Raw genomic sequence first — 15,370 nt, forward strand, 5'->3', positions numbered from 1 at the left:
ATACCTCATTATTTTGAGTTAAAAAGACTCCAGTGGAATTGGTGGAAGGGGTTTAGAGGAAGGTGAAGGGGGGATAGAGTCTTAAAAAAGGTAGCAATTGAAATAATGTTATGTGCCTTTGTTAAACTAGCAATGCCAATCTCAAAGACAAGTACTGGGAAGGAGAGGGAAGGGATGGGCCTGGTGTTCATGGGTGTTCCTATCACTCTATAGCTCTGTAAGATGTATAATAATTATACTACAAATATTATACTACAAATATTATACTACAAATATTATTTTAGACAAACTACTAGTGAAATCACTTGTCTGAATTACAAAGCACTAAAGACTGTTTCCTTGATAGCTGTTGTTGGACAAAAGATGGATAAACTAACATATCAGAGTTTGGAATTTCTTCAGATAAAAACTAATGATAAAATGACATATTTTATTTAAAACATTTTTAACCTTATACCTTTCCCTGGACATAAAACACTACCCTAAAGTATCAAATCTTACTCACAAGCCACTTCAACCCTCAGCAATCCATTCAGCTTCCAAACTCAGCATATCCAGCCTTCCTATTCAAAACTTATTTCTCAGACATTTAATCATAATTCTTTGGAAGTTTTATAAGTTGTATATAAAAAAAGCAATTTGTGCCAGACATAGTGGTGCACACCTACAGTTCTAGTACTCAAAAGGATCACAGGTTCGAGGCCAAGCCTCAACAATTTAGCAAGGCTCTTAGGCAATGTAACAAGACCCTATTTCCAAATAAAAAATAAAACAGAGGAGAGGGTGTTTCTCAAAGGTAAAGATAGAATATCCCTTGGTTCAAGCTGAAGTTATACAAAAATTAATTAACTTGTAAATACAATAATTAGAATTTGAAATTTTCTTTATAGGTTGTGGGTTGTTTTGAAAGCTTATGCTAAAGCCTTTTTTTTTTTTGGTGGTACTAGGGGTGGAACCCACAGGGTTTCTACCTCCAGGCTATCCTCCCAGACCTATTTTTATATTTTATTTGGAAACAGGGTCTCACTAAATTGCTAACAGCCTCACTAAGCACTGAGGCTGGCTTTGAACCTGTGCAATCCTCCTGTCTCAGCCTCCCAAGCGCTGGGATTACAAGCGTGTGCCACCACGCCCGGCTTATGCTAAAGCCTTTTTAAATGATATATCTTTGAAAGTATGCATTTGTAACAAATAAAATAATAGAAATATTTTTGCAAGTATAATAATTAAAAAAGATAATGCCACTGAATAAAATATTTTTGCCACAATTAGCTTGAATACTGATGCTTAAGGACAATGTTTATTTACTTAGAGAAAGACAGGGAATACTTAAGCAAGAGCTTGGTGATCAGAAGGTACATAGGTTAATTAATAGAGACTTGGAAGATTTTGAAAGATATTTCTGGGGTCTTTTAAAAGAAATGGAGGGAAATAAATTTCTGGAGTTAAAGAAAGGCCAGTAGAAAGAATGTTTCATTTTTTTCCTAGAATGTGACCTTGAAATTTTTTCAGATGTAAAACGGAATAATTATCCCTACTGTGGAAGATAATAATGAGGATCCTTAACTGAGATAACAGGGTGGCCTGTGCAGAAAGGCACTCAGTAATCATTAGCTCCCTTCCTTTTTGGCTTTTATTATTCTTCACACTACTTCACATATATGTCTTTTCTTTGCTCTAGTTAGGTTGAAAGTACTACCTTTTAATCCAGGGATGTAGTTTGTTTGGGACTTTTAAATAGCATGAAGAGATAGGAAAAGAAGCAAATTACAAGAGAAGGGCATTTAAAAGGTTCTTATGAGATGATTAAGCAAAAATTACATAAGGCAGAAGAACAGAGGAGTTGGGTGGGGGATGGATTGCCTAGAATGGAGTCAATTGATCTGTAATCATTAAAAGGTAGGAAAGGTTGTTGGTGTTCTTTGAGAGGACTCAAGGGTATAGTGTAGGACAAGTGTTTCTCAGTGCAGGCCCACTGAATTTGGTTTGCTATCACTGACAAAGGACTGGATGGTATGACTTAAGCTTAGGGGGAATATAATCAGAAGAAAGCCTGCCTTTGTCCACTTACACTGTAAGGCCTGACCTGCAGCTTTGAAAGCCCAGTGAGTACCAGTGTCTTAATTTCTAAAATTGCTGCTTAGTATTTATTCATTTATATATCTTATCTCCCAAGCTGAAAGCTTTTTCTGGTATAAGACTAAAATATATGCTGATATACCCATAAAATAAATGGTTCCATCAACATGCACCTGGGTGTAAAACTATAAAAATTCTCTAAGCTCCTGCAGTGCCTGATGCTCTCTGCTAGCCAGGCATGAGTCAAATGGACAGAGAGGCCTCGCTCTGCACCTTGAAGGTAATAGGGAAACACATGGAAAGAAGTAATCTCCACAGTAATCAGAGCCTGGAAGATCAATACTCACGTATAAACATAGGTTATCAATTTCTATTAGTACTCCATTCCTGGAGCTGCTGGAGGCCTTCAGGAACAGTGAAAATATATGTCAGACTGAAGTATGTGGCCCTAAAGTGGTTTTTAATTAGGTCATTTTAAAAAGCTGCTTAAGATGGTAAAATGTGGAATTCTTCAATATTCTGTTTTTGGGTACCATCAGATTGATACAGATTATTTCTGTTACCAGAAATAGAGTTCTTCAATTTAATACTTGTCATTATGTCCATCAGTGCTATTCTTAGCATCCCCTTTAAGGTTGAAAACTAGAGAGAATTTCATGATCTAGGTTGGGGTAGAGATCAGTTTTTAGTGGCTGATGGTAAGAAGTGAGGTTTTGCATGTGTGAGTCTTCACTCTCTCTTTAAAAGGTTAAAAGACAAGGAAAAATCTGATGTCTCTAAATTACATTCTGCCTACTCTCTGCAAAGAAAAAGTAATGACTTACATCCTAAAATAATGACAACATGAGTTCTAAAGATACAGCCTTTTGGTCAAACTGCTGCTAGTGCTTAAGAACTGAAAAGAAAAGCGTTCTCTTATTCTTTGACCTATCCCTGTCTCTCAAGAGTAACCTTGTATATATAGGTATACTTAATAAACATTTTGCTTTGCTATGTTTTTTGTGTGTGTGCGGTACTAGGGATAAAACCCCGAGGTGCAGCCTCTGAACTACACCCCCAACTCTTTTATTTTTTTTATTTCTGAAATAGATCTCACTAAGTTACCACACCTGTGATCTTCCTGTTTCAGCCTCCCAAGTACTGGGATTACAGTTGTGCATCCGCCTAACAAACATGTTTTGAACACTCTGAGCCAAGCTTGGGGCTGGGATACAGAGATCCCAAGACCCAAGAAGCCCGGGAGGCCAGTGAGCTGGCTGTCAGGGAGTTTAGCACTAAGTACTTGGCACAATGTATAAAGTTGGTAATAATTTTATATCTTTGTCAGGTGAGATAAGTCAAGTTTTCTTTCTATTATTTTCCTTAATCTTACCTAATTCTCATAATTACCCTCAAAATAGTGTCAGTCCAATTTATACAAAGGAAGGAGGACAGTTATTTGATACAATTACTCAAGGTAACGTTAACTTGCCCAGGAGAGATGAGTAGCTCAACTAACACACAGATTTAGTTCTGTCATATTTCATTCAATTTAGTACCGCTACTTTTAGACTTTTTATATTCCAGTTTTAATTAACTTAATTTAGTGATTACATATTTTCTTTTACTACCTGGCCTTTAGCAGTAAATTAAAAGTCTACAAAGTAAGTTAATTAGTGAAAGACATCTTGTAAAATTTGTATTCCTAACCTAATTTTGCTGACATTTATTTGTCTCTCATATCACTTAAAAGTTTTCAGCAGCAATATGGGCCTCCCAAGTACATATGTGATTTTCAGGTGAATTACTAATGTCCCCTTACTAATTTATCATTATATGATTCTTGATCTTTTCTCTTTCATCATACTCTATGTCATTCAGCACTGAACATGAAATATTAGTGATATATTATGAACTTAGGAAATTGACTACATCTAGCCACACCAATTCCAGGAAGATATTGAGAAAGTTGAGTATTTACAGCTGTTGCCCCAAAATAAGCAACCCTTAAGGCTAGCAGCAAGCAATGGAGTTTAAAAGTCAAAAATAAATGTATTATAATGTTTACCACATTTAAAAGAATGAGTAGTGATATATTCAAAAATACATAAACGTTTGGGGAAATGTCATGTATATTTTTAACATTATTGAACCTAGACATAGTATATCATTTATCCTTGACATAAGAAACAAAAATTAAAGTTTAGAAAAGGAAATTTTATTTATCCTTGCAATACTTATAGTCAACTAAGAATTCCTTAGTAAAAATATTGCCTAATTCTTTTAAATTTGGAAGCAGCTTAGTGACATTGAGAAACAATGTGTCTCTCCCAACATAAGAACTATAGAACCAGCATTTGAATGAAATGCTTTAGGATAGGGTGATAAAGCTGTCCCAAGGTTTTCTGCTCTGGGAGATTGTCCTAGATGACAGATACCACGTTAAACTAAGGTAGCAGTCACAGAACCCGAGGACTAGCATTCATCCAGTCTCATTTGTACACACTTTATTTTATTCCTTTATTCAACAGACTATGTATTTAGCAAACGATACCTACTAGGAGTTGTACTAAGTGTTGGAGATAAAATGGTGAATAAGAAAGTCAGGGAACCTATTCACAGAGGAGACAAGTCAACGGTCAGAACACAATGTGACAAATGCTCCGTGACGTTCCAGAAAGCGAGGGCTGCCTGTGAGCACACAGAGAGCCTGGGGAAATCCAAGGGAGTCTTTCAGGGGAGAATGGCATCTTGGAGGACAATTAAGGATAAACAGAACTTGGATAAGGACAGTGAGGGAAAGGGGTAAGTTTGCACCTGGTGGAGGGGCTGTCAAACACAGAGGACAAAAACTGGAGCAGCATGGTAAGACCTTAGATTCGCATGCAGAAGGGGATGGTGAAGTAGACAGGTTCCGGATCATTCAGGCTCTTGTAAGACCAAATGAGTAGTTGAAACTGTTTCCTAAGATCTGCTAAGGAGCTGTTAAAGGGGATTAAGCAGGGATTTACATGTTTAAAGATCATCAGACCACAGTGTGGCTCTAGTACTTGAGTAGCTTATTCCAGCTACTCTTAAGATGGACATTATTCCCTGCCTATTTCCATACTGCAGTGGTCAGTGTCAGAGTGACTTCTCTTATCGCAGCATTAGTATGTATGGGTTTAGCTATTAGAAAGATAATTTGAGTTATGAGGATCATGCAAAACCATTTATTATAAGATCACAGAGCACTGGAACCCCATCATTTTGTAATTCATAAGATACAGTCCAAGAATCCAAAGGACCTGCCAACATGTGGAGCAACAGGTGCCCTGGTGGCCGAAGGGGCCAGACCCACATCTGCTGGTGCCTCAGTGTGGTGTTCTCCCAGCCTGCACTGCTTCCCTTCAGAGGGCTCAGAGCCACTCACATTTTATCAAGGAGTGAGCACATCTGTGTTTCTAATCATCACATTACGGATTCTGTTTCTGCTTAGGAACCTTTCACCACCTTCTTCCTCAATGCAAATGATGGAAAATTTGACCATCCAGATCGAACCTTCTCCTCCATTGCAAGGTCTTGGAGAACTAGTCAGAGAGATACCTCTGACGTAAAGGTATGCTCTTTCATTCGTTGATATCAATTTAAGTTTTTTATTTTTCATTTCAATGAATGTATATTTTATATTACAGCTTTGTTCCATCATGTTAAAATTAAATGCTACATCTTATCTGAAAGGAAATCATCTTGAGCATCATAGAAAATAATTCCGGGTTTTTTTTATATTAGTCAAGGAAGGTATTTTTGTTATTTCAAAAAATTCCCATCTAATTTAGATGGAACAATCAGGATATGGAAAGAAAAGCCCACAAATTGCCTTTCCTGCTGTTCACTCAATATTTGGCCCATTCCATAAAACACAGCGGGAATTGGATTTGACCTTAATGTGTCATATTGCTATAGCTTGCCCAGCTTTGGGTTTATGTAGCCTGGGGCAATTAATAAAGCATTAATGACAAGACCCATTTAAAATGTAGGCTTTCTGTAGAGCCTTAGCTTTTACTCCACTGTGCCTGGGGATACTAAGCAACAATACATATTAGATTAAACCAACACACACACAATATCCAGGAACAGCCTGAGAGCAGAGTAATTTTACAGTTACTCTATTTATTTAACCATTGTTAAATATAAAGGTTTGTTATTTTTATAGGAGCTCTTGTTTTAGGAAAAGAAGATCATACTCAAAATAGTAAAATTCATTTGTTCATTCTAGTTGTTGTTTTTTTTTCTTACCCTGCTAATAAGATTACATGATCAGGTCATTGCATGGATAAATGTGGTTCTTATTTTAAGACTTCTTTTTACTCAAGGCAAAATTTTCTCATCACTGTCACTCAGTATAAAAATATCATAGTATCCCCCTTAGAGTCTTTACCCAACAAAGGGCTGTGAGTTAAAGTAAAACTTGCCATTTACTTATGTGGGCTTTTCTGTTGCAAAAACATTTATACAAGATAGTTACAGTGTTACCAAACTAAAAAAGAAAATTTAATAAATGCAACTGTGTGTGATGTGTGTGTGTGTGTGTGTGTGTGTGTGTGTGTGTGTGTGTGTGTTCAGTGTTTATTCACGCGCACCCATGCATACGTGCATGTTTAATGGGGATTGCACCCAGGGGCATTCTACCTCCAAGTTGCACCCCCAGCCCTATTGTATTTTTATTTTGAAACAGGGTCTTGCTAGGTTGATGAGAGTCTCACTACTTGCTTAGGCTGTCCTTGAACTTTTAATCCTCCTATCTCCAACTCCCAGTACTGGGATTACAGGTGTCTGCCACCACACCCAGTTCTGAACACAACTTTTGTTCAGTCCTTTTCCAGAGCAGAAAACAAAGGAAATAAAGCCATGCAGACTGTAGCATATTCCTGTGCTTTATTTGTTACTATCAAAGTTAATGTAAGTGAATATTCATTTATACATCCAACATATTCACCTTTAGGGAAAAAAAGAGAATTTAACCTGAATTCTTACTATATTAAACTCTGAAGGTCCACACTTTTCCTCTAACAGGCATTAATTTTTCTGAGGAGTTTAAAAACTCTAAGATACTCATACACCATCATTTAAGCTTATTTACTGCAAATAAAATCAAAGAAGGTATCTATTTCTTATTTATTACCACTTTAAGAATAATATAGCAAATTGGAGTCCATAGGCTTTCATGGATTAATAATATCTTGAATTAACATAGCACTTATAAAATACACTCAATTAATACTATGTAATGGAGGCATCCTGTCACATTTAAAATTATGCCTTGAAAGCGGGGCTTGGTGGCACACGCTTGTAATCCCAGTGCTTGGGAGGCTGAGCCAGGAGGATCACACAGGTTCAAAGCCAGCCTCAGCTACTGAGTGAGGCTCTCAGCAACTTAGTGAAACCCTGTTTGCAAATAAAGTATAAAATAAGTCTGGGAGTATAGCCTGGAAGTAGAAAGCCCCTAAGTTCACCCTCAGTTCCACCAAAAATAAATAAATAAATAAATAAAATTATGCCTTGAGCAATATCCTTGTTATATCAAACTATTTCAAGTGAAAGTGCATGCTTTCTATTACTTGACATCACAAGGCAAAAAGTGGCTTTTCAACTTAATTCAAAGATCCACCCTCTCGTGCCCACACAAATACTGGGGTCATTCTGATGTAGAGATGCAACTGTAGTTTTGGACTTTACTTTCTAGCCTAAGAGCTGAATTGCTGCTTTAGACCACCAGATATTTTAGCAAGTTACATTTCAGTCTCTGGTGACCAATGGCCTCTACCAGACTTTGCCCTCCAAACCCCCCCATTGGTTTTCCTGTTGGGAACCATTTCAGCATCGTTCACGTTTTGTGACCAATTGTGCTATTTGGGCTCCTGGGGTAACATCAAGGACAAAGGCCACCGCACCAGCGCGCCTGTCACTAACTTCGGAGGTTTTTGTTTCTCATCCTTAAGCTGCCTTACCAAACAAGCGTGGACTGTTTTTCCCCCAAGACTTAATTGGTTCATAAGGAGCTCATTTCCCCAGCTTGACATTACACAGATTGCTCTCATTTTCAGTTCTCTTCTGCCGCCACCCCTGAACCTTTCTGTATGATAATATGTCTTGAATATCTTGCTGCATGGACCTCCTCTTTTCTTTTCAAAGGCTGCACACTACATACATATACAGTATTTATTGCAGTCTCCTGTTGACGCAGAGTTCTCTCTCTGTGATTGTTACTGTTAAACCCAAGGCCGCAGTCAGCATCCTTACAGGGGCATCTTGGCGAACTTTGTCTATGTATGCAAAGGGTAATTCCTGCTAAAGGACCGGCAGCTCAAAGACTGAATGCATTTTAATTGTTTAAGATATTGCCAAAGCAGCATGCTCAAAGGTAATAATTCACTCCCTGTAGCAGTATGTGAAGTGCCCCCTTCTCTACTTCCACATCCTCACGATTACATCAAACACTGGGACTTTCTAATATGGGAAGTGAAAAACGGAGCTGTCTTTGTTTTGGGTTGCATTCCTTTGATGTTCAGCATTTCTCATATATTTTTTTATTTGTAAAGTGACATATATCTTTTGCCCATTTTTCAATTGGGTCTTATATTCTTAGGAAAATGATCTTTAAAATTATAGAAAGTTGCACGGTGAGCACGATTCCTCAGTCTTTCAGCATTATGTTTCAAATGTGTGTGTGTGTGTGTGTGTGTGTGTGTGTGTGTGTGTGTGTGCAACCAGCCAAATATATCCATCTCTCCCCTTCCCTTTATAGCATCATAATCTGAGTCCCTATGACTGCAATATTAGAGGAAAGATAAGGGGTTTTTGTAAGTAACTTGAAATTTTTCCAATTCATGATTAGACATATTGATTAAAGAATACAATACTTTCCACTCTAAAATAATTGCCAGTTTCGCAGGGAAGAATAGGTCACTCTGAATATTAATCATTGTATTAACTGTGTGTTAAAATCTAAATGTTTTACTTCTCATCTTAAAGGTGTAAGATAGCACTTCTAGTTTAAAGGAAATGTATTTTCACTTCCAGAGAAGTGTCTGCAGTATCAGCTAACGTGGGCAGTCCAGTGGGCGAGAGGTGGAATGCAGTAGATGGTTTTATTCTGTCTCTCTCTATTAATGCCAGTCTCTTCCTGTGCTAATGAACACAAGCTGGGGAAGAAAGGGTCTGCCGCAGTGACCTCTCAGGAGAGCGGGCTCGGGAGCTGAATCAGACCAGTTGGTCTTTACTTTTTATTTTTTATTGAGATTTTTTATTTCTCTCTTCTAGCATAGTCTTGCTAGCAACGGTATCCGACTTCCAGAAGTACTTACACTAATTTCCCTTAATGCCTTCAAAAGTTGTTATATTACTTTTTGATTAGCTATGTAGATGTCAGAAAAGGTAGCTGTGACAAAATGTCATTAAGGTGACATAGTGTAAATTAATGCAGTTAATGGAGGTGCTCACCACTGACTCAGTGACCCATTATGAGCTCTCCTGGAATTAACGAATGCCCAGGCATCAATCTTTTGAAAAAAGGGAAGAAAAGAAATGGCAGCTTTAAAACCTTGCAGTGAATTATATTAGAAAAGTGAAAACGTCTGGGTTGGATTTGATTTCACTAGGAAGCCATAAAATGGTCTGCTCTCTCAGCAAAATATATTAAACCGAAATGTCAGATTTGATGCAATAGGTATACAATTATGATAGTGTTAATAGTGGTCTTCTATCATTCTAAGACATACTTTCAAGTCCAATTTCTCAGCAGCTTGAACTTGTCATAAGCTTATAAATTAGAAATTGTGTTTGAGGATATTTTCTTATTTTTGACAGAACGCATATAATACTATTAACTGTTCCGTAGGGTTTTAGTATAGCTGTTAAAATAAACTAGAAATCACATTTGCAGACACAAAATGCCTGTTACAATATTCATTTTGCCATTTCTTTAATAATTCTCAGTGTCTTTCGGCATGGTTTTTCATTTAGAAAATTTTAAACTACTTGGGCTTCTTCCATAAGAGAAGCTGATTAACGGCATTTATCAATGGGAGGAGAGTACGCAGAAGAGCAGCTGTCCTAAGATGAAGAGCCAATGTAGTGTGCCTCTCAATAGGAGCATGCTTAGAAGTTATAATGGTAGCCTGCGTTCTTGAATTATACTTAACAGTTTTCAAACATGCCTTTTTGCTAGTTATTTATTACAGTCCTTAAAACAGGCCCTGTTTTATAAAGGAGATTCCCAAAGATTAAGTGACTTGCTTAAGCCGACAATAGACAGGTAGTGAGGCACCCAGAACCAGCCCACAGATCTAACCACACAGGCTATACCAAGTGCTCGACCCACTGAAGGCATGCTGCTCACCCCCGTGTCATCACAGGATCATATCCAGCCATTTTAAGTGTTTTGGAGTCAAACTATATTTTAGCCACCTATTGCTGAGTCACTAACCATCCCAGAACTTAGTGCCTTAAAAATAATAATGCCCATTTATTAGATCTCTTGGATATAGTTTTTCTCTGGTCCGTGTTAGGTCTGCTGGGATGAGCCACTTGGGTCTAGAAAATTCAAGATGACTCCACTTACTTATCTGGAGCCTTGGAAAGGATGGCTAGAACAGCAAAGTGCCTGCCAGACCTCTGTCTGTCTACAGTCTTTCCAGCAAAATCAATATACCTATTTTGGTAGTTGGTTACCAAGACGATAAAGAAATGGAAACTGCAAACCACAAAATGGCCAGGCCCAGAAGTCCCAGAGAGCTTCTTCTATGATATTCTTTTGGTCAAAGCATGTCCTAATGACAGCTCAGATTGAGGGAGAGAAGTGGACCCCACTTCTTGATGAGACCAGCAGGAAAGTCACACTCAAGGCCACGGGAGGTCTGAAGGGTTGCTGTGGCTGTCGTTGGAAACAATCTGTTACAGTCTCCTCTGCAGTCAATAGACTTGTTCCCCACAAATCTCTTCCCAGTGTTGGATCAGGCTCAGAGTCTAGTACCCGGTGATCTGTACCGGGCCCCAGTGCTGAGATGGTATAGCCATTCCTAATTCGGAGGCCTGGATAGTAAAAAGACAAGGAAATACTGCTCTGCTCATGGTGTGAGCAGACAGGAGCAGGTGAACCTCTGCAGACACACTGACCAGAAAGAAGGAAGTGTGGGAGGTGCATAGCACTTGCTGGTTCATAGCAGTTCTGAATTCCAGCCAGGCACAAGGGAGCAAGGACTGTGCTGGATTAGGGCCCAGCGCTGCTACTAGGGGATGGCTTCCCAGTCTTTTTATGTGAGTCTCAGTTATACCAGGCATGGCCAGTGGTCACCTATTAGTGCTCTTCTTTTCTGGAGTGCTCAGATTAATATGATATAGGTCTTAACTTCCCCCACTTCTATGGTTGGGAACAGTTCTTTTGGCAACTTTAAAATCTGCTCTTTCTCAATCTTTTCTTTTGTCTTTTTTCTGTGGGGAGGTACAGGGAGAAGGGAGCTACAGATTAATCCCAGGGCCTCACACATGCTAAGCACACTTTCTACCACTGAGCTACACATTCAGCCCATAAAACCAACCTTTTCTATATTTAAGTTGAACTATTTAACACTTTATTTTTATTTTTATTTGTGGTACTGGAGATGGAACCCAGGGGTATTCTACCTCCAAGTTATACCTCCAGCCCTAATTTGTATTCTTTATTTTGAAACAGGATCTCACTGAGTTGCAAAGAGCTTCACTAAGTAGCTGAGACTGGCTGTGAACCACGATCTTCCTGTCTCAGCCTTTTTTTGTTTTTGTTTTTGTTTTGTGGAACTGGGGTTACTGGAAACCCTTCTACCTCCAGGCTATACTCTCAGAGCTATTTATATATTTTTTATTTGGAAACAGGGTCTCTTAAGCCAGCAAGCCTAGCTTCGGACCAACACGATCCTCCTGTCTCCGCCTCCCAAGCTCAGGGATTACAAGTGTGCACCACCACGCCTGGCTCTGTCTCACCCTTTCTAATGCTGGGATTACAAGTGTGCACCACCATGTCTGGCTCTTTTTTTTAACACTTTTTAAACCTTTAAAATACAGCTAGAATAAACAGGATAGCATTTTTTAGACTGCAAACATTTTCCCTCAGTAAGTGCAGATTTCAGAGTTTATTCTTTTTCTTTTATTAAATAAAGTTCTTCATTGGCTCTGTTTGTATCTGGAGGCATTCCTCCAGCCATCTGCACTTTCCCCAGAAGGTTCTGGTGGTATTAAAATAACTTTAATATCTTCTGTAGTTTAATATTTAATGAGCACCTGCTGCTTAGGAAGGACGTGTAGCACTGAGAGCTGGGAGGGAGTTAACAAAATCTAAGCTTCACAAAAGGAAGCTTGAAAATGTGCCTTTGCCTATACTATTATTAATATTAAATACTAAGTTTTGGGGCCTTTATGAATCTAACTTAATAGCATTCAGTGAAATTATGTTATAGTGGCAAGTAGGTTAATAATAACCACGTATTTTATATGACCTATACCTTAGGAAAGACGATAAAAGATAAACTGAGACTCTTTGGGCTGCTAAAGTAAAAATCTGTGCTGCTATATATCCATGCAGACATATACTCCTATCTTCCCTTGAGGAAGCTTATGTAGCCTAGTTCTGAACATAAAACGAGCACAGATAACGGATGAAAGGTGTTAAGGAAACTCCCTGGCTCCTCTTGGTTTATAGCATAGAAATCACCCTCCACACCCAGCTGCTGCATGGGTGCACCTGCCTTTCCCCCTCTTGGCCCTTTTGGGATGCCCTTGTAACTCAGTGTCATGTAAAGAAAATGTATTGTGCAAAGATCAATGGTCTTTGCCATGTCTGCCAACTTTTATTGATGTCCCTAGTTTTCCAGACAATGAGAATTACAGCAGAAAACGGTATGCATGATGTTAATACATTGAAATCATGAGATTATAATTATGCATTACTGATTGGGTAAAACTCTCTGAGAATAAGAGTAATTTCTTATTTCTACATTTTTAAAAATTTTCTTTCTTTTGTTTTTTCTTGCACCAGAGATTGAACTCAAAGGTCTTCTACCTCCAAGCTACATCTGCAGCCCTTTTTATTTTTTATTGGTAAAATGGGTCCCACTAAGTTGCTAAGGGTCTCATTAAACTGATGAGGATCACAAACCTGCGATCCTCCTGTCTTATCTTCCCAAGTACTGCGATTACAAGTGTGCACCACCATGCCCGGTTTCCTACTTTTTCCTTCTAATCAGTGATCACACACCTTTGCCAAATTGCTCCTTGGGTGACTGACTGACAGTGCCCCACTTCCCAGGTGGAAAATCAAGCGCATCTCAACACTGCTTACAGAATGTTGCTGAAGCACCTTCCACTCCCTGTCCTCTAGTGCAGCCACATTGCCATTAGCAAAGAAGCCTGTTTACCTTATAGCTTTTCTTTCAGCCCCTTCATTTCCCCCTTCACATAAGATCATTGAAATTTTACTTTGCTGGATTCTCTCCCAAGCGGTCCACTGTGGCCTTGAGGTCTTTACATAGGTTATTGTTGATCCCTATTTGCCTCTCAGTGTGAGCCATCCAATGTCTGCACAGGCCCACAACTTGACTTACTCATCCCCATCCCCTCCCCTGCCCTGTCAGCTCTGTTGCAGGTCATCTGTCTTTGACATAGTCCCACGTGTGTCCTGCTCCGCACCCCTCGCAGCTGCCCTGTCTTCCCTCTGTGCTGGCTGTTGCTGGTTCTCCTCCCCACAAGCACAGTGGACCGAGTCTTCCTCCTCTCCAGTCCACCCTTTATTTTGTCACCCAGTATCTTTCAGTACAATAAATTTGACCATGTCCAGAACTTTTCTTTAAGATTTTGGTCACTAATAAGAGGTAATCCAAACAACATCACTTTCATCAAACTTCCTCCATTATCTGGCCCACTATGCCCCTGCCCTCGCTTCCCTCATCCTGGTCCACTCCCCAGTTCTCCCTTCCCTCCACCTATATACTCCTCTTCTGGCCCTTCCTCGACAGAACTCCCTGAGGGTCTCCTGACCCTTCCTCCCAACTTCACCTTAGCCAAGATCTACTCGAATGCTCCATCACCAAAGAATTTCCCAACTTGCAGTTCCTGCCCTCCTTTCTGCTCCTCCTTCCAGCTGTTATTCTTGTTCCTTAAAAGCACACCATCCCCTTAGATGGACTTTGAATTACTTGATGGAAAAGCCAGGTCATGTCCAGTTTTTGTTTTGAGTACCCATCAGTGCCTGGAATTCAAACCCTTTACTATGTAAATAAGTAAATGTCAGGGAAGTATGTAAAGAATTTCAGAAAGATTTTTATTATTTAAGTGACTTAAAGAGAAGAAAACTTTGATTCTCAGAAATCTAAGGTCCATTAATGCAGAAAATTCATTTCTATAAACCTGTTTATGTTCCCATAATGGTGGGGGAAATGAACGTTACTATTTTGTCCTAAGGGATGGGATCAGATTCATAGACGGCATTGCTAAGATAAACACCCACTCATGCTGTAACAGATATGTTGGTTTTAATGAGAGAACCCATGAAGGAAAAGCTTTTGCATATGCTTTCTCAGAAAATTAAGGACCTAATTTATTTGAAGGCCTCAGTATCTGGTGGTTTTAATTTTTTCTGTGCATCCCCAGAGAAGACCACAGTAGATTCAAATTTCGGATACTACGTTATTAGTGTTGATCATATTACACAAATAAATGTCTTATGTTCCTCACAATGTAATTTGTTATTAATTTAACCCTTATCTTAATATTTGGGAAAAGATTATGTGAATGGCATACACAAAAATTATAGCGGTTTGCTTTGCTTTTCATTTTCTCCCACTAAATTAAATAACAAGTAAAAACTTTTTGGTTTCAAATCAGTTTTCTAAAGCAACATAATCCTTATACTAGACATTATGCATCATGTACAAGGATGACTTGAATCCAGTTGCTTACAACATTCCTGTATATAAATAAAACAAGCTTTCTTTGCAACTACTTTATTAAAACACCTACATTTCAGTGTTATGCAGTACATGTTTAAAACTAAGCAAAATGTTGCATATCATCTCTTTTTTGCATCCAGTGGTTTGTACAAAAATAATTTAGTTGTGGCTGGGGTTTATACAGTAGTATGTGCAAGACCTTGGTTTCTATCCCCAGCACTAAAAAAATATATTTTGTCAAGTGAAAAGATAAAACATAAATCTCTTTATAAATATTGTGTATTGTAATTACTACCATAGTCATAAAGAAAAGTAGAAAAATTATGTTATTTTTAACATATGATACTGATAAC

The 15,370-nt window shown here is 38.5% G+C and overlaps 1 protein-coding gene across 5 annotated transcripts in view; it reads left to right on the forward strand.

The window, feature by feature from the left end:
- Positions 1–15,370, forward strand: part of NBEA (neurobeachin) — a gene marked incomplete at both ends in the record, with an annotated part of 621,684 nt that overhangs the window by 550,918 nt on the left and 55,396 nt on the right. For all 5 annotated transcript variants that reach the window (XM_080719963.1, XM_080719960.1, XM_080719962.1 and 2 more), the window contains one exon: positions 5,537–5,656. In XM_080719963.1, the coding sequence (XP_080576089.1) occupies positions 5,537–5,656 (120 nt within the window). The remainder of the gene's footprint in view (positions 1–5,536; positions 5,657–15,370) is intronic.

The sequence above is a fragment of the Muscardinus avellanarius genome (assembly GCF_963383645.1).
Source record: "Muscardinus avellanarius genome assembly, chromosome: 2".
Classification (NCBI taxonomy): domain Eukaryota; kingdom Metazoa; phylum Chordata; class Mammalia; order Rodentia; family Gliridae; genus Muscardinus; species Muscardinus avellanarius.